The 23,316-nt window shown below is 39.1% G+C and overlaps 1 protein-coding gene across 1 annotated transcript in view; it reads left to right on the plus strand.

Annotated features, from left to right (window-relative positions):
• PKHD1 (PKHD1 ciliary IPT domain containing fibrocystin/polyductin) overlaps nt 1-23,316 on the plus strand; it is a 980,909-nt gene that overhangs the window by 726,151 nt on the left and 231,442 nt on the right. Inside the window, exons 55-59 of the mRNA XM_030198735.1 lie at nt 1,026-1,180; nt 5,169-5,318; nt 9,885-10,760; nt 12,174-12,336; nt 19,224-19,384. Of these exons, the coding sequence (XP_030054595.1) occupies nt 1,026-1,180; nt 5,169-5,318; nt 9,885-10,760; nt 12,174-12,336; nt 19,224-19,384 (1,505 nt within the window). The remainder of the gene's footprint in view (nt 1-1,025; nt 1,181-5,168; nt 5,319-9,884; nt 10,761-12,173; nt 12,337-19,223; nt 19,385-23,316) is intronic.

Here is a 23,316-nt window from a genome sequence, read left to right on the forward strand (position 1 = left end):
CCTTGACCTATCTCCTATGCATGGTGGTCCAGTGGGTGCGATAGGAGCAGGAGTGAAGCCCACTTGCTCCTGTCCTTGCGGCTGCTACAGCTTTCTCCTTCCCTCTCAGCGTCCCGCCCTTGCGTAAACAGGAAATGAGGGCGGGACCACAGCTGAGAGAGAAGGGGAAAGCTGAAGGTGAGCCGGCTGTACTCTGCTTCTTTCACTGCTGTTCAGTCAGGTAAAATGAGTTTTAATAGCTGGCTGGGCAGCAGGAAGGCAAGGATGGCAGGTTTCAAAATATTGGGGGTGCTCGAGCACCCACAGCAGCCATGGAGTTGGCACCTATGCCCATGCTACTCCCTTTTTCCTTGCACTGCTTCCTGAATGCAGAAGTTGGTGTCGTGCCTCCTGCTGCCAACTCCAGGACTCCCCGAGCATGTTCAGTTCTTGCATGAACTGAGCATGTGCAAGAAGACCTGGCATGGGTGGCTGAAGGTATGCCACCAACTTTTGCTTTAAGGAAGCAGTGCAAGGAGGAAGGGAGTGGCTCGGGCACAGTATTTATTTGGTTGGCAGGGCTTCGGCATCTTCGCCCACTGTTTAAAGGGGTGCTGCAGTTCTGGAGGGACCCTGCGCACAAAGTGGAGAGCTAAGGCCCTCCCCATGGCTACACCACTGGTTTGTAGCCTAGTTTCTTAGATCATGTTTGTTTGTCTGTCCATCCCCCATAATGATGTATGAAGTTATATTCAGACCACGGCGATAGCTGTTCAATATACTTTCTGTACACTATTTCCTGTTGGGAAGTTAGCCTCTGGAATTGCACAAAATTCCCCAGATAAGGTCTCAACAATGACTAATAGCTTTATACCAAATGACTAACAGCTTTATTCTGCTGGCAAAGCTGATGAGATAGAATGTACATTCAAAAACTTCTTATTCCATCCCAGAAATAAAATAAAAAGCAAAAAAAAAGTGTCACTGAAGAATTTGTTTCAGCTATCAGAATAAAAATATCTTTTTTCATTTCCCTTACATTACAGAATTGTTCTGACAGATACAGTAGACTGGAATCCTGGTGGAAAAATTGTCATCAGTCCCTCTTCCTATGAAGCTCACCAAGCAGAGTTAGTCACACTTAAACAGCTCAATGGCAATGACATTAGAATCCAGGAGCGGCTCCAGTACAGGCATATTGGTAAGGTCTAAACTGCAATGAATAGGACTAGCAACACTTGCTCTCTTTTTTTTTTTTTTACATAATACTTAAAAAGAGACAACACTTAGTGGCCCTCTTATAAAGTTGTGGAAGGCTTATTGTTACGTTGTCATGTGGAAAATAGGCCCTACCGCTGGGCTTGCTTGGGAGCCCGTCAGCAATTCCAGGAAAGGGCCGTGTGGTAAGTGTGTAACTTACCACATGCCCATTTCCTTTATTTAAAGCCTTTTACAGGTGGCTAAAGGGGGTCTCGGTGTGTGGCAAACCGATGCCACTACAGGGCCCCTTTTACTGCCATTTGTTAAAAAGGCCCCTTTTTGGGTAGCTGATGATTCTCAAGTTACCTTAATGTAAATGAAACGCTATAATCCTGCCTGTAATGCAATAACCTCCATATGGTGACTATTCCATAGAATTTAGGAGCTTCTGAATACTCAGGTGTAATTGCCATACTTATCTGTTCTAAAGTTTGAATAGAGCATTAAAATCCATTACACAGTTATCAGTGCACATGTCTATAGTTCACTCAGGAGGTTGTTGATACAACTTGATACAACATATGACGACTGAGATGTTTAAGCTCCAGAAAATCTCAACCTTGTTCTGTACGTGAAAAGGCTATACAAATATTCAGTATCCAAACAGATGTCAAGAATGTTCATATAATACAGAGAGTTATTGTGTTGTCAGTTGAAGATTTGCACAGTTTTAACGTGGCTGTTTTGAGATTCCCATGGTCATCCATGCCAACTAGTGACACCATCCAGCTTATTTTTAAAGGAGAAGGGTGCCCATCTTCTGACACAAATCGAAAGTCGATTTTGGCCATACTCAACTGCTTTCCATCGCAGGGACGGGCAAAGCTCAAGGGGGCGTGTCAGTAGTGTACCGAAGGTGGGACGGAGGCGTGGTTAAGAGATGGGCGTCCTCGGCTGATAATGGAAAAAAGAAGGGCGTCCCTGACGAGCATTTGGCCAACACTACTTGGTCCCGTTTTGTTCACGACCAAGCCTTGAAAAAGGTGCCAGAACTGACCAGATGACCACCGGAGGGAATCGGGGATCACCTCCCCTTACTCCCCCAGTGGTCACCAACCCCCTCCCACCCAAAAAAAACTAATTAAAAATCATTATTTTCCAGCCTCTATGCCAGTCTCAAATGTCATACCCAGCTCCATCACAGCAGTATGCAGGTTCCTGGAGCAGTTTTTAGTGGGTACTGCAGTGCACTTCAGGCAGGCGGACCCAGGCCCATCCCCCCCACCTGTTACACTTGTGGTGGTAAATGGGAGCCCTCCAAAACCCACCCGAAACCCACTGTACCCACATCTAGGTGCCCCCCGTTACCCTTTAAGGGCTATGGTAGTGTTGTACGATTGTGGGTAGTGGGTTTTGGGGGGGGGTTGGGGGGCTCAGCACCCAAGGTAAGGGAGCTATGCACCTGGAATCAATTTGTGAAGTCCACTGCAGTGCCCCCTAGGGTGCCCGTTGGTGTCCTGGCATGTGAGAGGGGACCAGTGCACTACGAATGCTGGCTCCTCCCACGACCAAATGGCTTGGATTTGGGCGTTTTTGAGATGGCCGTCCTCGGTTTCCATTATCCGCGAAAACCGAGGTTGGCCATCTCTAAGGTCGGTGATCTTAACATTTTGGTTAACCTAAATGTTGAGGTTTGGCCGTCCCCTATCGTATTATCAAAACGAAAGATGGACACCCATCTTGTTTCAATAATACGGGATGCCCCGCCCCTTCGCTGGGGCACCCTTAAAGATGAGCACCTAGTTCGATTATGCCCCTCTATATTACTTACTGAACACTTCTTTACCCAAACTACAGTTCTGGTAGGACAGAAGTGATTGAGGGTAATTCCTGTCCCTTAGAAAACCACTGATGATGCATTAGAGACCGTATGGAGGGTGGAGCAATGAGGCAAACAATGGAAGCTTTTAAAGTGGAATAGATAGTTTTTTGGGGGGATGGGGGTCAGTGCTGGCTGCTTATTTGAAAATGAAGTAAAAACAAGAACAATTTTGCTCAAAGCCGAAAAAACCTTGCTTACAGCTTTCTTTTTTAAAGCCCGTCCCTCCCACAGTTCTTGCATGTCATAGGGTAATGTTCTCCAAACCTATCCTAGGGGACTACCAAATAGTCTGGTTTTCAGGATATTCACAAGGGATATTTATGAGAAAATGTATAGGCATTGTATATTCTTTATGAATATCCAGCAAACCCAACTGGCTGTAGGTCTCCATGGACAGGTTTGGAAACCACTGTTAAAGGATGAGAGGTTTATCAGGTACAAACCGTCATAATTTCTAGGAGTGGAGGAGTGGCCTAGTGGTTAGGGTGGTGGACTTTGGTCCTGAGGAGCTGAGTTTGATTCCTGGCACAGGCAGCTCCTTGTGACTCTGGGCAAGTCACTTAACCCTCCATTGCCTGCCGCATTGAGCCTGCCATGAGTGGGAAAGCGTGGGGTACAAATGTAACAAAAAAATATATGAAATTACTCAAAGCTTTTGATAGTTTCTCTATCTAAATGGTAGACAAAATATCGTTTGCAAAGTTCTACTTTTTCTTTACTTTCAGTCACTGACCGTCACAATCAAGCTAGTTTTTCAGAATATGTATAACATCGCGTGCACATAGGTGGAGTGTGGGTGAGACTCATACAGTATAAACTTAGAGAATAGTACAAGTTATATCATATCTCTTTAGGCATGAGCTATGACTGGCATAATTGCTCGTACCTAAATTATAAGTATGTATATACCCACTTAAACTAGTACTCTATAAAGGAAAGTAAATACCCACTTTTCTTATAGAATAGGCACCACAAAGGTACATTGTTATAGAATTACATCCTATACGAACAATTTTGTAAACTGGGCGCTCACAGTTATGCATGCGTTATGCACATAAATATTTAGAATGCCAACATATATACACATATGTGCACACATCAGCACTTAAAGGCCAATATTCTGCCTAAGCGCTATTCTGGAAATACCCTCTTAATTTACTCTATATAGTGCATGTTTGCAAGGGGATATACACAGGGACAGAGCATGTGTGGGACATACACAGGGTTCCCACTTACACACCTAACTTGCAGAATATTTTAAGAAATGTGCTCCCCTTCTGCATTTGGGTGTTTACACTTAAGCCAACTCTCCGGCTGGTGTAAGTATGGCACCTATATATGAGTCATGCCAACACTAGGCTACACTGGTATTCTATAATGGAACCTAGACTTTATGGTTCCATTGTAGAATAGGCTTCCACCACATGCCTTTGGGGCACTTAAATGGAGACAGCTACTTATAGGATTGCCTCTATGTGCTTTAAAGATATAATTGTGTATGTGTAATTTGTTTCATTTCCACATAATGCACTGTTACGTTTTTACCAAAGTAAGTGTTTTCATTGATTAATTATTATATACTCTTTGATCCCTTTGTTGGGTATGTATTAGTATAAAATTTGGCATTAAATGTAATTAAATCAATCAGATGACCTTTAACATATAGAGTGCATCTATTCCTGGTGAAGAAAATACATGTTGACAACCGCAGATTTCATGTTATATAAGCATGGTGGCCTCACCTAAGAAGCAGATGAAAGAATCTTCATGAGATTTTAGTCTCTGATTTCTATAAGAAAAATGTCACATTAAAGCTTAATAAATAATCTGAGTTTATTCAGAGCAGCCAAATAGGCTTCTTTATAGAAGGCACAAGACAGATAATTAATAAAGTACTGAGCATTCACAAAGGGAGCTAAAGACAAATGGACTACCTTTTCATTTCTCTGCTAGTGCTGGTTTATGGTGTATGGTAGAGCCTGAGGAAATGGAGACCCTTGGTTCTGGTAGGACTTCTTAGGGAAGAAATATATCAGTTGTCAGATTCAATGTCCAGGCTGACATTTTTGAAACCATATAACATGCTTCTCTTCTATTCCCACCAAAGGAGGGTTTTACAGTGTAGAAGATAGGTACATCCACATGGCTGCAGAGGTTGGTCTTTTAACACGAAATGTACAGATTACAGCTGATGTAGCATGCTCTGGAAGAATTCTAGTTGGCCACCTGAAAAATCGCAGTGGCACAGAATATCCAGGTAAGAGAAATAAACTATAGATCTCCTATATGAGAAAAGTAATATCTTTATTTTTAAATTATGCAAAAACATAGAAAGCAAAAGTCAGTAGTTCTAGTCAGATTGCATTAATATGGGAATCAGAATGAATAGGAAAAGGTACCAAAAGTAGGGTTACAAATAACAGAGATAAAGGCTATAAAAGTTTGGATAAGTAAATTTGGGCAACTTTTATTTTTGAAAGTTTTTTGTACTGTAAGGTCAGTAGAATGGGATAATGCAAATTATTTTTCACAACTTTGAAATTTTTCATGCTCTACAGCCTAAAAATTGCAAGTGCCTAACGGGTACTGAAAGTGAGGTATGTGGTTTTTGGGGTTGATTACTTTTTATTGATAAACATTTATTTTTTTCTTTTAAATTTTTTATTTAGAATTTTACAATAATTTCAAGAATACATCTTGATTGGCAAAGATGATTAAGAAAGGAAAAGAATTAATATTATATGTTTTCCATCTTATATAAACACAAAGCATTTAAAAAAAACAAGAAAGAAAAGAAGAAAGAAAATGTATTAGTTATGACTAATAGGTTTACAATATATAATGGAAATTTGAACATTTTTCATTTATATTATTATAACATTCATCTATAGTCCACAACATAGGAGGCATTTCACTATTTCTGAGGAATTACAAAGAATATGAAAAAAACAAAAATTCTTTCCTTTAGGAAACTGAGGGCTAGGAGGGAGTTCCTGGGATTCCTAACTAATTCACAGAGTAGATGTAATTATTTGTCCTGACTGTACAGAAGGTAATAAGGCTATTTTAAAGTCTAAGAAAGTAATAAATTGTTTGGGGTCAAAAAACACGTATTTTACAGAATTTAATTTCAAAACACATTTGCACGGAAAGTTTAAGCAGAAAAGAGCACCCAACTTTTGTATCTTTGGGTGTAATCTAAGAAATTCTTTACGCTGTTTTTGGGTTGCTTTGGAGATATCCAGAAACATTCTTATTTTGTAATTCATAAAAAGCTGTTCTCTATGTTGGAAAAACTGTTTAAGGATCCAGTCTCTGTCTGATTGTAATACAAAGGAGACTATTAAAGTCATTGGTATTAAGCCCAAATTGTCATCTTCCAAAGTTTGTGTTAAATTCAAATCCAGGGTATCAAATGGTACTTTGGTTCCTTGGTCCTCCAGTTGTTCCTTCTGTTTTATCTTATATGGTAATAGATAATACATTTTTGATATTGGAGGATATGCCTTCTCTGGAATCTTCAAAACCTCACTTAAATATATTTTAAAAGTTATTATTGGGGCTATCAGAGCCTGTTTTGGAAAGTTTATCAATCTAAGTGTGTTAGACCTTTGTGCATTTTCCAAAATTTCTATTTTGTTCTGAAGATATTGGTTTTCTTTAATCAGGTTGGCTTGTACCTGTTGAAAGTTTTTTATTTCTTTCGTATTATCCTCCGTTGATTTATCCAGAGTTTGTAGCTTTCCTTCTAGTATGGGTATTTTATTTAATGAGGTTTGAGATTGAGCAAATAATGAGGAAACTTTTTGTGAAAATAGTTTCCAGATTCTTTAAGGCTTCCCAAATGGCTTCTAATGTTATATTGTCTGGTTTCTCCCCCATCAAAGACTTACTTGATAAATCTACATGTGTAGTTTCCTCTATCAGTCCTGTTTCCTTCATCAGCTGGTCTCAAGTCAGGGCATTCCCTTCCATTGTTTCCAGCACTTCATGTGCAGTTGCTCTCGGCAGATTTCCATCCGGGTCGGGCTCCATGCCGAGAAACCCCATCACCTCTTGGGAACTGTTTAAAAAATCCCTAAAGTCTTATCTTTGTGATAAATCATACTCCTCCACTGCTTAACCTCTTGGTATCCCTCTTTCGTGTCTCCTGTTGTTCCTTCCCTCCTTTATGTACCTTATACTTTGTTTTGTACTAGAATTGTTATGATGTTCTTTTATTAAAACACTGTAAGCCACATAGAGCCTGCCTTAGGGGGAATATGTGGGATATAAATGTTCTCAATAAATAAATAAATTAGGGGTTTCCTGGTCCCTTCTCGGCGTGTCTGCCGGCATGGGAGGGGCTGACCGCTGTTCGGGGCTTAGTGTTGTTTCAGTCTCCAGGCGGAGGGGTGGCTCTCCTTCCCCCGCTCTCTCTGTCAGCGGATTTCTAGCTCCAGATATAGCTCCCGGAGTAAAGAAGCGCTCTAAAGTGCCAATCGACGACAGAACAGAAGCCGCGGTGCCTGTTCTCTGCCTGCCCCTTCTCTTAGGCATTTTGAAAGGAAACGAGTAAATTTGAGGTACATGGCTTTAGAGCGTCTTCTCAATGCTCCCTCCCAGTCGCCATCTTCCCTCGCTCCCCTGCTGATAAGGGTGACAGCGTGCGGTCGAGTTGGTCTGGCTGGCTGCCTGCTATTCCGCCGGCAGCTGCTAAGGAAACGGTAAGAAAGGGAGCGAGAGGGAGGGCACTTCCTTACTTTAGTTCACCGTATATCCTTTTGACCTATGTTTTTTTCACTCTTAACAGGTTGTTAAGAGCTTAGATTTATTTTTAAGCCTTAAGAAATGTTGCACTCGCCCTTCCTTATGCAATTCACGATGCAATGTTGAATCTACCATTTTCTTTTACGTACACCAGTGGTTTAAGCAGTAGGTTTTGAGATGTGTCGCGGTTTCCCAGGCAACACGGTGACATCACAGGAAGGCTTCAGACATTACGAACCGGGCTTCAACTTCCTGGCAGTCAGCTTCAGAATGTTGGAGGTGCGAACTCTCCTGTAGTTTGCTGATATTACCTTTTTACCTCTAAATTGAAAATGCCTCATACCAAGTGTAAGGGGAAGCTCAAGGCAGTTTCCTCGACTGCCGGGACGTCCTCACCTATTCAGCAAACAATCGAGAAATACACCTTGAAGCCACCTACCTTAGTTCCCGAGAGGGGCCCTGCGTTCCCCGTCGGTGAAGACTCCTTCGGTGATTTGGGGCTTGAAATTTCACTCTCCCCTCCGGATTCTCATCCACCGCCACTCCCTGAAGAATGTGTCTCCTGGCGCAACCGACTTGACCCGGAAGTGGTCGAAGGTATGGAAGCGACCCGAGGAGCGGGAGTCACAATGTCGGAAGGAGACCCGATACCGAGAGAATATCGGGTAGAGCATAGTGCTCCAACGAAGAAACCAGCTGCAGTGACCCTCGAGAGCATTTGGACGGCTCTGCAGAGGGTGGACGCTACGGTGGCCAATTCAGCAAAAGAGATAAAAGACCTTGTAAGTACTGTTGAAAACCTTTCCCTTTCATTTAATACCGCGAAACAAGAAACTATAGAACAATTGGGAGCTCTTAAGCAGGACGTTGCTAAACTAAATGAAGTCACGACTACAATTATAAAGGATAATATTTCCATGCAACGTAGGTTAGAGATGATGGAAAATTACAATCGGAGGCTTAACTTAAGGTTATTGAATTTCCCGAAGGAACTTGGAATTACTCCACTGGACGCTTTCAAGCTTTATTTACAGAAGGTTTTAAATTTCTCCCCTGAAACTATTCCACCACTGAATAAAGTATATTATATACCAACTAAAAAGCCTCCTGAAACTTCTCTTCCAGTAATTCCATCTGAAGAGCCAGGATTGAACATATCTGAATTACTAGAAACAACTTTGGACTCAAACTCTGAAAGAGCGACTCTAATTGTATCGTTCATTTTTCAACAAGATTTGGACGCGGTTATGCGTGTTTACTTCAAGAAAATGCAGACTCTGTTCAGGGGAAAGAGGGTTTGGATATATCCCGATATTATAAAGCAGACCCAAGAAAGGAGGAAGTTGTTTCTTGCGATGAGGACAGAAGCGACATCTCTAGGAGCCGCCTTCTACTTAAATTTTCCTTGTAAATGTGTTATTAAATATTTGGGTCTTAAGTATTATTTCTACCAGCCTGAACAGTTGAGGACATTTATAAATATGAAGAAATTTGGTAAACTGTAGGTCTTGATGAATAAATATTTGTTAATAAGATAGGTATTCATGCAATGCATATTTCCTATTTAATTCTCTTCTACTTTGTGTAGTCTTCATACTTGCTTAGACTATCCCCCACTATTGTGGTCTAAAGAAGATACTTTGTTTTTTTTCTTTTGGTAAAAATGTTTCATTTAAATTTATATTTTCCTTTCTGCATTGCTTATTCAAATGTAACTGTATTGTTAATTTGATTAAAAATTAATAAAGACTTAAAATAAAAAAAAATAAAAAAAAAGAATGTTGGAGGTGCAAATTATTGTATAGGATGTGGAGCCTGTAAGTGTGTGAATATTGTAAATATTACATAAATATTTTTATTTGTTGCTAATATTTGATATTTTCTTATTGGTTAGTTTGTCTTGTGAACAATGAATTAGAAAAGATCTGAATGCTTTATCTCATTACAATATTGGATTATATTCAAAATGTCATTTTCACCTATAGCTATACCAATCTTTTTTTAACTGTAGTTGAAATGATTCACTTCAGATTATCTGTATTTCACTAAAAAGGGATATTTTATTCCTTTGCAGGCATTCTTCAACTTTCAAATGTGGAAATTGTGAACTTTGGATCTTTGCAGTTTTCAGCTGTTGAGTTTAATAACGCACCTCCTGGATCTTCTATAACCTTCTCTGGGATTCACCACAGCTGCGGTGGCGGTATTGAAGTGGTTGCAACTAGTGGCATTTCCTTACAGGACAATGTGATATTCAATACAGTTGGCTATGGGATTAATTTAGATGGTCTGAATCATACGCTCATGAGGAATCTTATAGTTTTAACCAAGCAGCCTGAAGCACTACAGACTTGGGTGGCTGGCATCAAAGTAACACTGACTGATGGAGCCTTCTTGTTTGCTAATGCTGTGGCAGGATCAGAACGCATAGCCATCCATGTTAGGGGACAAGACTGTTTCTCGATGGAAAGGCTGTGGGCAGATAATGTGGCCCATTCTAGTCTTCATGGAGTTCACTTATATCATGGAGAGAGGCTTCAAAAGTGTACCAAAATATCTGGCTTCCTATCATTCAAGAACTATGACTATGGTCTCATGTTCCATGTTGCAAACAATATACTAATATACAATTTAACGCTGATAGATAATGTTGTTGGTCTTCTGCCAGTTGTGTATGGGCTATCAGGTAATCAGCACCATTATGAAATGCATATAGAACTTCAAAACTCAATCATCATTGCTACCAGCACATCTTTTGATTGCATAAAGGACAGAATCAAGCCTTTATCAGCGGATTCAACTTCAAAATATCGGGCTCCACTCAATCCTTTGAAAGGCCGCGTTGGAATTATCTGGCCCACATTTACTTCAGCTCCAAGTCAATTGCCCCACAGTCCATGGCATAAGCTGCTGAGCTACCCATCAGTACTTGGAATCATGAAGCTTCAAGGTCAGTGCACAATGTATAATAAGACACATTTAAGTATAAAAAGAGGACTCATTAAATGGCTCTTTTACTAAAGTGCATTATGATTTGCAGTTAACACTGCTTAACACAGGATTTTACTGCGCAATAGCTGCAAATCTAACACAGCAATTAGTGGATGCATTTATAATATTGTTTTTTTTTTTCAAGTCTTGTATTAATGTTCCCAGTTGTGGCCTGGGTGGTAATTTCATTTTTACGCGCCTCCAGTACGCGTCCGGAAAATATATTTTATTTTCTGGTGCACAGCGCTAACCAGATGGTAATCGGCATTGTACGTGCACTGATGACTACTGCCCAGTTAACGCATGAGACCTTACCACTAAGTGAATGGGTGGCGGTAAGGTCTCAGGCCAAAAATAGATGTGCCAATTTTCATTTTGCCACACATCCATTTTCGGCAAAAAAAAGGGCCTTTTTTGCAGGCATGCTGAAAAATGGACTTGCGTGTGTCCAATACACGCATCTACAACAGTGCAGGCCATTTTTCGGCGCATCTTAGTAAAAGGACCCTTAAGTAAATGTTGCTGTACTTAAGTAAAAGTTTTGTTACTTTTACTTGTAAAAAGTACAGGAAAAATGTGTTACTTTTACTTTTACCAAAGTAATAATTTTACCAAGTTTTACTACTTTTACCTAGCTATTTCTGATGCTTGCAGTTAAAAGTAAAAGTGGAAGAGAAACCTAAATGATGATTCCTCAGTAAACCTAATGAAACAGCAATACCTGGAACAGGATTTTGCAATTGCAAACTTAGTCATTCAGAGTTTGCCATCAGACAAAAAATAGGGCAACAACAGACACTAATTTCAACTTTGTGAAAGCCTTCTCTGTAACTGGACAGCATAACAGTGATAACAAAGATGAAGATGCAATTGATGAATTAGCACTACCACTAATACAGATGATAATGACAACAATGATGATAAAGCATTCTTTGCTATAAGGAAGTCAAGTGTTTCAGACAGATATTCCTTTCTAGCAAAAAAGGTGCCGGTACTCAAATGCCAGACCATCTTTCAGGGATGGGGTGATCACTGAGGGACCCACCCCACAATAGCCAGGCTCCCTGCAACCAGTCACAGAATCTATGAAAAGGCAGAACTGGTGTGTAGAGCCTGAGCTCTTTCATTAAAACATGGGGACCATGGGTCAATTTTAGCAGACAGTGGAAAAGGTGCCGGTACTCAGTCCCCCAAGTACCCCCTGGATATAGAGGGCTGAGTTCATGATCTTGAATTTTATGTAACAGAATAGGAGTCTATGGAAGAAAGTTGATATTAATTAGTATGATAGGAAAATTATTGTTACTGTTGTGCTATAGAAGCACTGTACATATGAAATATTCCCCATAATGCCATTCTCTTTGTTTTTCAGATGTTGTCTTTTCCAGTTTTGTGACAAGTTGTCATAATGATGATAATGATGTTTGCATCATGTCAAATCCTGAAAACACAGTTATGCATCCAGTGATTGCTGAAAAGACCAGGATGTTAAATGTAAAAGATCAAAACAAGTTTTATTTTCATTCACAAACCAGGTATTGAACTGTGTCAGTATTTTAAATATCATATTGCCTTTGTATCACTCCATGGTGCAACCTCATCTTCAGTATAATGTCATAATGATATTAGAAAAAATACAGAGAAGGGAAATGGGACTTGATGTACCACCTGTTTCTGGTATTTTGCAACTACATTCAAAGCGGTTTACATATATATAGGTACTTATTAGGTACTTGGGACAATGGAGGTTAAGTGACTTGCCCACAGTCACAAGGAGCTGCAGTGGGAATCAAACCCAGTTCACCAGGATCGAAGTCTGCTGCACTTACCACTGGGCTACTCCTCCACTCCACTATTAAAAATGATGTATGGGATGGAATGACTCTTTTATGAAGAAAGGATAAAGAGGCTAGGGCTCTTCACAGTTTGGAGAAGACATGACTGAGAGGAGATATTAAAGAGGTCTATAAAATCCGAGTGGAGTGGAACAAGTAAACACATGTGAATTTTTAATCTTCAGAAAGTACAGAGATTATGGGACATGTCATAATTTAATGAGCCATATTGAGAGGAATAATCGAACGTCGCCGGCGAAATAGGTCGCCGGCGATCTATTTTGGCAGCGGCGCAACAGCTGGCCGGAACCGTATTTTCAAAAAAGATGGCCGGCCATCTTTTTTTCGATAATACGGTGTGGGCTGGCGAAATGCCTTGGATTTCGCCAGGTTTGAGATCGCCAGTTTTGTTTTTCCGCGATAATGGAAAAAACTGCCGGCGATCACAAACCCGGCGAAATCTAAGGCATTTGGCCATGGGAGGAGCCAGCATTTGTAGTGCAATGGTCCCCCTCACATGCCAGGACACCAACCGGGCACCCTAGGGGGCACTTCAAACATCTTTTATAAACAACCAAATTAGCTTCCAGGTGCATAGCACCCTTCCCTTGTGTGCTGAGTCCCCCAAATTCCCCCCAAAACCCACTGCCCACAAGTGTGCACCATTACCCTAGCCGTAAGGGCTGAAGGGTGCACCTACATGTGGGTACAGTGGGTTTTGGGGGGTTTGGGAGGGCTCAACATTACCCACCACAAGTGGAACAGGTAGGGGGGGATGGGCCTGGCTCTGCCTTTCTGCAGTCCACTGCAACCAACAACAACTGTTCCAGGGACCTGCATACTGCTGTCAGGGTGCTGGGTATGACATTTGAGGCTGGCATACAGGCTGGCAAAAAAAGGTTTGTATTTTAATAATTTTAGTGTGGGAGGGGGTTGGCGACCACTGGGGGAGTAAGGGGAGGTCATCCCCCATTCCCTCCGGTGGTCATCTGGTCAGTTGGGGCACCTTTTTGAGGCTTGGTCGTGAAAATAAAAGGACCAAGTAAACCCAGCGAAATACTACTTATCGCTGGGTTTTATTTTTCCATTATCCGCGAAAGCCGGCCATCTGGTAGCCACGCCCAAGTCTGCCCATGTCCCGCCTTCGCTTCGCCGCCAACACGCCCCTTTGAACTTTCGCCGGTGAGGCGAAGAGAAAGCGGCGAAGCTATCACAAATGCAGCTTTCGATTATACGCTTTTCGCCGCTTTTGCGAAATCGCCGGCCATATCCCGATTTGTGTCGGGAAATAGCCGGCGATTACTTTCGATTATAAGCTGGATTATATACAAGACAAACCTCTCACAGTGGGACTATAATAAAATACTCCCTAATTCTGTCCCATAACTCAAATATTTCTAATTTGTTTCTGAAAACCTCAGCCGGTGGTTGAGACAGCAGTCCTTGAGACAGCCTGTATAGGCAAAAATTGATCATGTTGAACGTTAGGTCCCCCATCTGACTGATATTATGCACATTTCTAAGATGAGTACTTTTATTTTTTATTAGAGTTGTATGATATGCATATATGTAAGAAGAATTAAGACATTATTTATATACAAAAAGTTCAAGGTGGGTGTTGTAAATTCTTGCAGCATTAAGGATTGTTTCAAGTTACTCTAGCTGAGGTCTTCAGAAAAAAATTAGAAATATTTGACTGCAGATAAAAAATAGAAGAACAGTGCATCCTCTCATTGCATTGCTAATGAACTGAGTAAAAATGAACTGCGGTTGGGGTATCTCCTTTTAAAAGTAAAAATTGGCGCCAAAACTGCCAAAACTGATGTACAGAAAGATGATGATGTCATTTCCTCATTATAACCGGTAGCATGATAAAAACTGAACAAAGTAATAAAACTGACTACATAGTAAAACAAGGTAACTACCTACACCTAAGGGGAGATATTAAAAACTGAAACTAGATGTAAGATTGAAATAAAAAGGGATATTCAGAATATGCAAAACATGAGTGACAAAACCCATTCTGAAACTTACAAATGAGAAAAGGAAAGTACAGAGTATGTATGGGACACTATTCGATTTACATTTCACACACTTTAAAGGTTTTTGTAGCATTGCTGTAAAAGTCCATCGAGAACAGCATTTAATCCTCTTTTTAAAAAATATATGCACAACTGTTGGTCCATTTATCTGTATAATTGTGGATCACGCTACTGTTTGATGCCACCCTGTACTTTCCTTTTCTCATTTGTAAGTTTTATAATGGGTTTCATCACTCATGTTTTGCATGACCCACAATTATACAGATAAATGGACCAACAGCTGTGCATATATTTTTTAAAAAGGAGATAAACTATTGTTTCTGGAGTCCACGGTCGATTTCCCACTTGTTTTCTTCTGTTACTATATCCCGTGCGATTTCAGAGTTCTCCACCTCGGTGGATTTCCGCTGGACCAGTAGTACAGACTGCCACCAAATGTGCACTGACAGTGAAGAATTATCTTTCCAGTTATTAAGAATGGTTTTAGAAGCTATTGTGATTAGAATATTCAATAATTTGGCTTCTTGAAGTGATAATTCCGATTCAACAGCCATTGAACCAACAACAATTAGCTTTAGTAAAAGAAGGTCTTGAATAGAGAGAATACTACAAAGAATAGGTATTATGAAAATAAAAAATCATTTGTTTAATGGTACCAAGACATGATTTAGATGACCAACAAGTATTATTAGCAGAAAACTTAGCAAGTGACGTCTTTTGTGGCGTCCATAAAGCCCTATAATGAAAAAAAACATACAAGGATCGTATATGGTTTGCTGAAGAGAGGGGTTTCCTATGTTTGACCCAAAAACATTTCCATTGTTTTTCTGAACAGTGATATTGATTTTTATCTTCCGAACTTTTGAATAAGGCTAGTTCTTAGCATTGTATTGTTAGAATGGAAAATGTTATAAAACTGAGATGTTAAATGACTAATTTAAAAAATGCTATTAATACTGGAAAGTATGGAAGGAGGTTTTGCAGAGAGGGAGTTTATAAACTTTCCAGATAAAATATTTTGTCTTAATTGTAAATATTTATAAGGTTGAGACTTAGACAGTGAGAAATATATATGCATTTCCTGAAATGTTTTGAAAGTATTATTGTTATGCGATAATTGAGAAATAGAGATAATCTCTTTTTTAATCCATTGCTTCCAAAAGACAGAGTGACCATTAATTTTAATTTTGGAGTGGCCCCAAATGGAAGAACATAGGGAGGACTTTGTTGGGATTTCCAATAATCTATCAAATTCTTTAAGACACGAATGAGAGAAGGACATTATAGGATTAGAGACAATGTTTTTAGGTTTTAAAAAAAGTATAAAATCTGAAATCAAATAGTAATTTCACAGCTCGCATTCAAATATTAGCCGGTTTGGTATGTAATCTGAGTTATTTTGAATCCAGTAACAGGCTTGCTGAGTAAATGGTAAAGTCAAAAGTGTGGGAACCCAACACCGCTTGTATCTTTTTGACATTTCAATGTACTAATGCAATTTTGGAGACTTTGGAGTTCCACAGGAAGCTGGTAAGTTTTATCAATTGAATGGTAAAAAGGAGTCAGAGAAGTATCGGCATCATGTGTAATATATAATTAATCTTGGGCATGAGGACCATTTTTATTGTATCTAACCTCCCCCATCATGTAAGAGTAAGGAGCTCCATGAAACAAGTTGATCTTTAACCATATCGAGAATTGTTTTAGTATTTAACTCAATTGTCTTGTCCAAGTCAGTGAATAGGTCCAAGCTAAGATAGCGTAAACCTTTAGTGGACCATAAAAGACCATGAGGCAATGATACCCGATTACGCATGGATATTCAAGGAAATGTCCTCCATTTTTTGTTTGTTTGTTAATCTTGTAACTGAAAAAGTTTGCATAATTATCCACTAATTCTAGAAATTTGGGAATGGAGGAATGAGGATTAGAGAAAAATAAGATATCATCAGCATATGCAGCCGCCTTCACTTCTATAGAGTTGAGATGAATCTCTTTGATTTCTTTACATTGCCTAAGCACAATAAGAAGGAGCTTCCTATTACCCAGAAAAATGCATTGCTGAAATGCTCTTGCTTCTAACCATTCCATATAAAATAAACTTTATTGTATTGTGTCTGCAATTTATATGTAAGTGACCTAAAAGTCCTTTATCCTTTACTAGTGAGGTGTGTATCTTCCTAGCCACATAGCGATGATGGCAGAGAGAAGGGCAGTGGTTTTCTGACCCTACCGAGTTTGTAAATATCTAAAGTTTATGAGGTTTGGTACAATGAAGGCACCATATGAGTTATTTGTTCTTTCTGGGTTCTCTTCCTACCTGAAATCCAGGGCTTAAGGTTGGAGTACCTGGAACTATGGGGAGCGTATGTTTGGCGTTCTGAGCAGGAATGTGGTATAGATTTATAGGGAAAATAAATATTTTCCATAACCTGTATTTCCAAGTAGAATTGGAATGTTTATGCACAAGAGCACTATAACTTGTGTAGAATTCTATTTTCAAGTTAATCTTAGGTGTACAGATGACAGAGTATGTTTTTATTGTTTGCCAGTAGTATGGTGAGCAAAGTTTAAAATGCTGATAGTAATGTATAAAGTCGTATGAGGGTGTCATCAAGCTGTGCTAACTTTCTGTTGTCCTTCCTGCACTTTGCATTCAGAAATCATGAATTATTTCAAACACCAAGATTGAGAGTGAGTAATAAAATTGAAATATGTTTGCATGTCTTCTCTTTCATCACTCCCATTTTCTGGAATATACTTCCATCAATTCTTTTCAGTTGGGAAATGATTTTTATTGTTTTGGTAAAGACTTACATTCTAGAATGTTTAATACATTTTTAAATTACAAAAAAACAAGGTATAAACCACCACTCAATATCAAATACAAAACTAAAATGAATTAGTGAAAATGGAACTAAACTCATCACAATAATTACTTTAGTCTACTGACTCTATTCTTTTTACTGTTTTTATTTCTTAAGTAATAAGAAAAGAGTATCAGGAGAAATTTTGTGGACTTAGGGCCCTGTTTACTAATCCGTGCTCTAGGCACACTCACAAATGATAAAGACACCCATTATATTCCCATGGGTGTCTGTAGCATTAGCACATGCTAATTGTTAGTGTGCACTAAATAATTTGCACGCCTACAGTGCAGCTTAGTAAATAGGGCCTTAGTAAAAGATTATTAGGTCTCTTATGGGATGTTCCATTCCAGGCCCCAACCTAATGTCTCATACCACTCAGTCATTTACTCTTCTCAATTATAACATTCTCTCAAATTCCTGCAAAACATTCTAAAAAAAAAACCCACAATTGTTATTCTGATACTCTTCTCTTATTAAATAAGAAATAAAAACAGTAAAAAGAATAGAGTAGAATAAATTAGTTATTGTGATGAGTTTAGTTCCATTTTTACTACTCCTTTTGGTTTTGTTATAAATTTTAATGCCATTGTTTGTTATCTATTAATTTTTTTTACTGATTATATATTATGTTACATGTATAAGCCACATAGAAGTCAGTACACTACAATGCTGATTATCCGGACTATTCTCAGCAGGGGGATGGTCCAGATAATCATAAATCCGGATGATTGGACAAACCTATACCCATAACCACCAAGGCTAGAACCTGTGACCCTGTACAGCCTCAACCACTCAGTCCTTGTCCCCAATGCAGCAAAAACTAAAAAGTTAATAAATTAATTAACCTCACAAAAAACCACGAGTGCAAAGATAGTGCTGCACTCTCCCACAAACCCCCACACTCCACATTACCAGACTGACCCGACCATCTCCAATGTGCAAGGACTGGAGGCCTATCGCAAATAGCTCCATCAGCGAACTCATTTGCTGCAGTGGCACTGAAGCTCTCGCTGCACTAGCTGACTCACCGGTAAAAACTCTGACGCTGACAGACACACACAGACTGCAGGAAAATCTGCCTCTCACAGAACCTCTGTAGCCACAAAGGTAAAACAAGTAATATTATTACCAAACTAGTAATTTTGAAAGAAAGTGAGGTAACTCAATCCACAAAAATTAGCCTGCCAGTCCAGATAATTGGACATCTAGTGTTGTACTGTAAATGAATCCTAGCAGAAAGTAAGGGAATGAGATGTGATATACCACCTTTCTGTGGTACAATCCAAGTGGTTTATATTTATTATATGCAGGTTCTTTCCTCTTTTTCTAGTGGGCTCACAATGGAGGCTTAAGAGGCATATAGAACTGCAATGAGAATCAAACCCTGTCTCCCAGGTTCTCAGCCCACTGCACTAACCATTAGACTACTCCTCCACTCTTGGTGGGAAGTAAAATGTCACACAGGTGTGGTCTGAGATTCAGACTGTTCTGTTCTTGATAAAAGGAGATCAAAGATTTATATATATATATTTTTTTGTTGCAGTATTGATGTACCAAGTGTTACATTTCTAAGTTCTGGCTTTAGTCCTTCATTTTAGCCTTTTGAAAAAAGTTGTATAAGCTGTTTTTTTTCTCATGCAGTATTACTAATATTAATTATTTTTTTTCTTCACAGCATGAGAGGATTTGAAGAGAAAGAATGTCCTGAAATGGAGTGCAAAAGTTCAAGAAAAGCTCTCTTCAAGGATTTAGATGGCAGCACCCTGGGCCTAAGTCCCCCAGTCTCTGTTTTTCCAAAGTCTGAAATTGAATGGACTCAGCCTTGTTTTAACATTGGTAAGTCACATGTGCTTTCAATATCTAAATGAAACTTTTTATTGTAAGGAGATATGGATTTTTTAAAGTCATTTATTATTATTATTAAAGAGAACCTTATTAAAATATATGACATGAAATTATTCAGGTTAAAAGTGAGCTGTAGCGGTTAGTGTATTTTTTTTTAAATACCAGGTGTGACATTAAAAAATAAAAAATTATGGGGGTCAGTATCCTGCTAGTGGCAGTAAGCAGTTTTCTGACCATGAGCAGTTTTATTCCAATGCTGTGCCATGCCTGGATAACAAACACTGAATATCTGAGCATACCCGGCTGGCTAACAGTTATGCAGTTTAGTGCAATATTTAGCATAAGGTGAACTGCATAAAGATAGGTATGTGTTTTATTCAGTCCTATTTAGAAACAGAGAAAAACATAGGCAGAAAAGAACCATATGGCCTATCCAGTCTGCCCATCCATGCCATCTACTCTCCCGAATTCACCACCCTTTCTGTGAAGAAGTATTTCCTCAGGTTACTTACTTCTGAGTCTATTTCCTTTCACCTTCATCCTATGCCTCCTTATTCCAGAGCTTCCTTTCAGATGAAAGAGATTCACCTCCTGTGCATTTATGCCATGTTGATATTTAAACATCTCTATCATATCTCCTCTCTCCCACCATTTTTCCAAAGTATGCATATTGAGATCTTTAAGACTGTCCCCACACTCTTTATGAGGAAGACCACTGACCATTTTAGTAGCCGCCCTCTGGACTGACTTCATCCTGTTTTGAAGGTGTAGTCTCCAGAATTGTACACAATATTCTACATGAGGTCTCACTAGAGACCTCATTATGCAATTACCTTATTCGGTTAACACTGAATATCAGTACTTAACCACATAAGTGCTGATTCTGCCTCAGGACCACTCATAAATTAGCCAGTTTTGCCGCTTACTTTCTGCTGCAGTACTGCTTCTATAAAAAGAGGCTCAGCTTCTTTCCCCTTTGTTATGGGAAAAAATTTAGTACAATAAACAGCAATCCCTCAGTCTATACTCTGAATCCAGAAATCTCACTTTGATGAAATGTCAAGCCCCCTTTGGACAAGATTTAGGGGTTGATTTCTCAAAGCTTTGCTGTGGAATGAGGCATTGCAGCACTTTTGGCTTAGTGCAAAATAATCCAATCACTTAGTATTCTCTTACTGCCAAGCGTACTTTCATCTGTTCCGGCAGGCTTGATGCTGACCAGGTGCTCCCAGAGGGCATTCTCCAGCGTAAACTGCAGTGCACTTGGGCTTATGAAAAGACTCTGCTGTTGTAGAGGGGTTCAGGCTTTTCTTTTATACAACTGATATAAAACAGCTGGTAAACTGAAAACCTCCAAGGTCACAAAATATAAATTGTCTGAATGTGCCACTGGCATTTCTGATATATCGATAACTATACCTGTACTTATTTCTTTCTTATATACACATACATACATATAGATACAGACACAGATAGGTAGAGAGAGAGAGAGAGACGAGAAATGTCAGTGGCACATTGAACTCAAAATAGATGTGGAAACATACAAAAACTAATCATAAACAAAAAAATGTTCCACTCCAAAAAAGATGTTCCACTCAAAAAAAAAAAAAGAGAAAAAAACTTAACTTAAAAGGACGGAAAAGCCTCCAAGATGTCCAAGTCAAGAATGACCTAAAGAGCTAGATGTACTCTTCATCATCGGCAAAAACGTTCTGTATTCAGGTGTACAGACACAATCCAAATCAAAAACACCCACAAACAGTGTTAAATAATGTCAAACTTCTACATTCCAAAAATCATACTGTTTACTAGAACTGTTAGCTTAGTGCACACTTATCTTGTCAACTCTGTTTTCATTCATCTGATATGAGCCAGCTTCTTGATTCAGAAGTCCCCCATGACCGATGATGGCCAGCATTTCACAAATATCTATTTTCTCGCTGCTGCATCAGGATCAAAGCGTCTGAAGTTCTTTTAACAGCGCTCAAACAAGTGGCACATTGAAACCATTTACATGTTGTGTGCTTGGACTCGGAGGTTTTCAGTTTCTAAAGTTAGATGTTTATTTTCCACCTAATTGGAGTTCTTTAAGATTACAAACATTTATGTTAATCTGCATTTGCATTGCTTAGGGGCTCTTTTTCTAAGCCGTGTAAGCGTCTATGCACGCCCAACATATGGCAAAATAGAGTTACCACCCGGCTACCGCATGATTCTTGCGGTAATTTTAGTTTTGGTTGCGTCCGATACGCGCATCCAAAAATTTTTATTTTTGGACGCATGTATTGGGCACATGCCAAGTGGCATTTGACATGTGTAGGTCATTACCACCCGGTTATCACATGAGACTTTACCGCTAGGTCAGTGGCTGGTGGTATGGTCTCAGACTCAAAATGGACACACAGCAATTTTCATTTTGCCGCACATCCATTTTTGGCAAAAATGTGAAAAAGGCATTTTTTTACAGGTGCACTGAAAAATGATTCTGCGTGCGCCCAAAACACATTTCTACACTGTTGCAGGCCATTTTTCAGTGTGCCTTTGTAAAAGGGCCCCTTAGTGTCTTTCAGTGGAATCCAGTTTGTAAGTCTGTGTCACTTAGGAGTCATCAGTGCAGAAAAGGCACAAAAACTGATCGGAGGATACAAGACTAGGTGGGAAAGGAATGAGAGACTACTTGGAGAATTGGTGTTTTTACCGTGTTTGTCCAATAAACTCGTATTGAAATATTATTGCGTCAGGGGGTGTTTGGATTCAATAAAGTCATATAAAGATAAATAAATACATAAAATAATATATACTAGCTTCTAGATAATTGTCACCAGAAATGCAAATTGAAAAAACATAAACATTTCTTTGTAGATAAATCTGCTACTTTTATTTTAGAAGCTGTATTCATGTTCTGGATGTCTGAAAACTGGCATTTAAACATTCATATTGCATGGATATCTAAATCCCAATTTTATAATATCATTATATGAACATCTATAACTGCAGTGCGTCCAATGGGAAGAGGATGTGTTCTGTGCATGTTTTGCGTGGGGCTAGGGAAAAGTCAAAATATGGATATCCAGCTCCGATTTCAGAAGGAGAAGAGTCATTCATTTCCCAAAAGATAGATGTCTCTATTTGGACCTTGTACTTGGCACATCCAGGTTACAGAAAGGTGCTCCAATTGAGCAGTTCTCAACAGGAGGGAGTAAGGTAAGTCACAGCAAGAATTTTTATGTCCCCGGAGGACTCACAATTAAATCATTAAAAAAAAGAAAATTACAGTGGTAGGATTTGAAGCAGCAGGTTTTCTATAGTGGTTCCTAGACAACAATATGAACCATTAGGCTACTCCTCCACATTATCATTTTTTCCTCTATGGATGATCCTAGGCTTTCACAAAGACATCTATGTCCTTTGTTTTGCCCTGTTCATAGTTTGAATGCTTTAGTTTGTACAATGGATGTTCAGGCTGTACATCCTTATTCTGAATTTAATGTTCTTTGTAAAATCTGCCTCTTAATGTGTAACTGAAAAATCTGTTTCTAACTATCTTATAATTAATAGGCATTCATTCTTTCTAGAAGTCTATGCTATCTTCCACTAAATAGTTTAGAAAATGAAGAAGTGAAAGTAGACAAAAGTTTAAATCTTGCCATATTTACAGTATAATAATTGCTAATTTCTATAATATCAGAGCACTCAAACCAATCTAGTAACAATTCTTTGTAACCTAGAATGCCTACACTTCCCTGCAATTAATTCAGATATTAACTTACAAGAGTTATATAAGGAAAATTGGCATAGATGTTTCTTTGCTCAAAGAAATTGTGATGGCCTGCTGATGCTTAATGATCAGGTAACAAGACTAGTTTTTTTTTTTAATTAGAAGAAATCTTTGAATAGGGAGTGGTCCAAATTTGTGGTGGCCT

Source organism: Microcaecilia unicolor, chromosome 3 (genome assembly GCF_901765095.1).
Source record: "Microcaecilia unicolor chromosome 3, aMicUni1.1, whole genome shotgun sequence".
NCBI classification, from domain to species: Eukaryota; Metazoa; Chordata; class Amphibia; order Gymnophiona; family Siphonopidae; genus Microcaecilia; species Microcaecilia unicolor.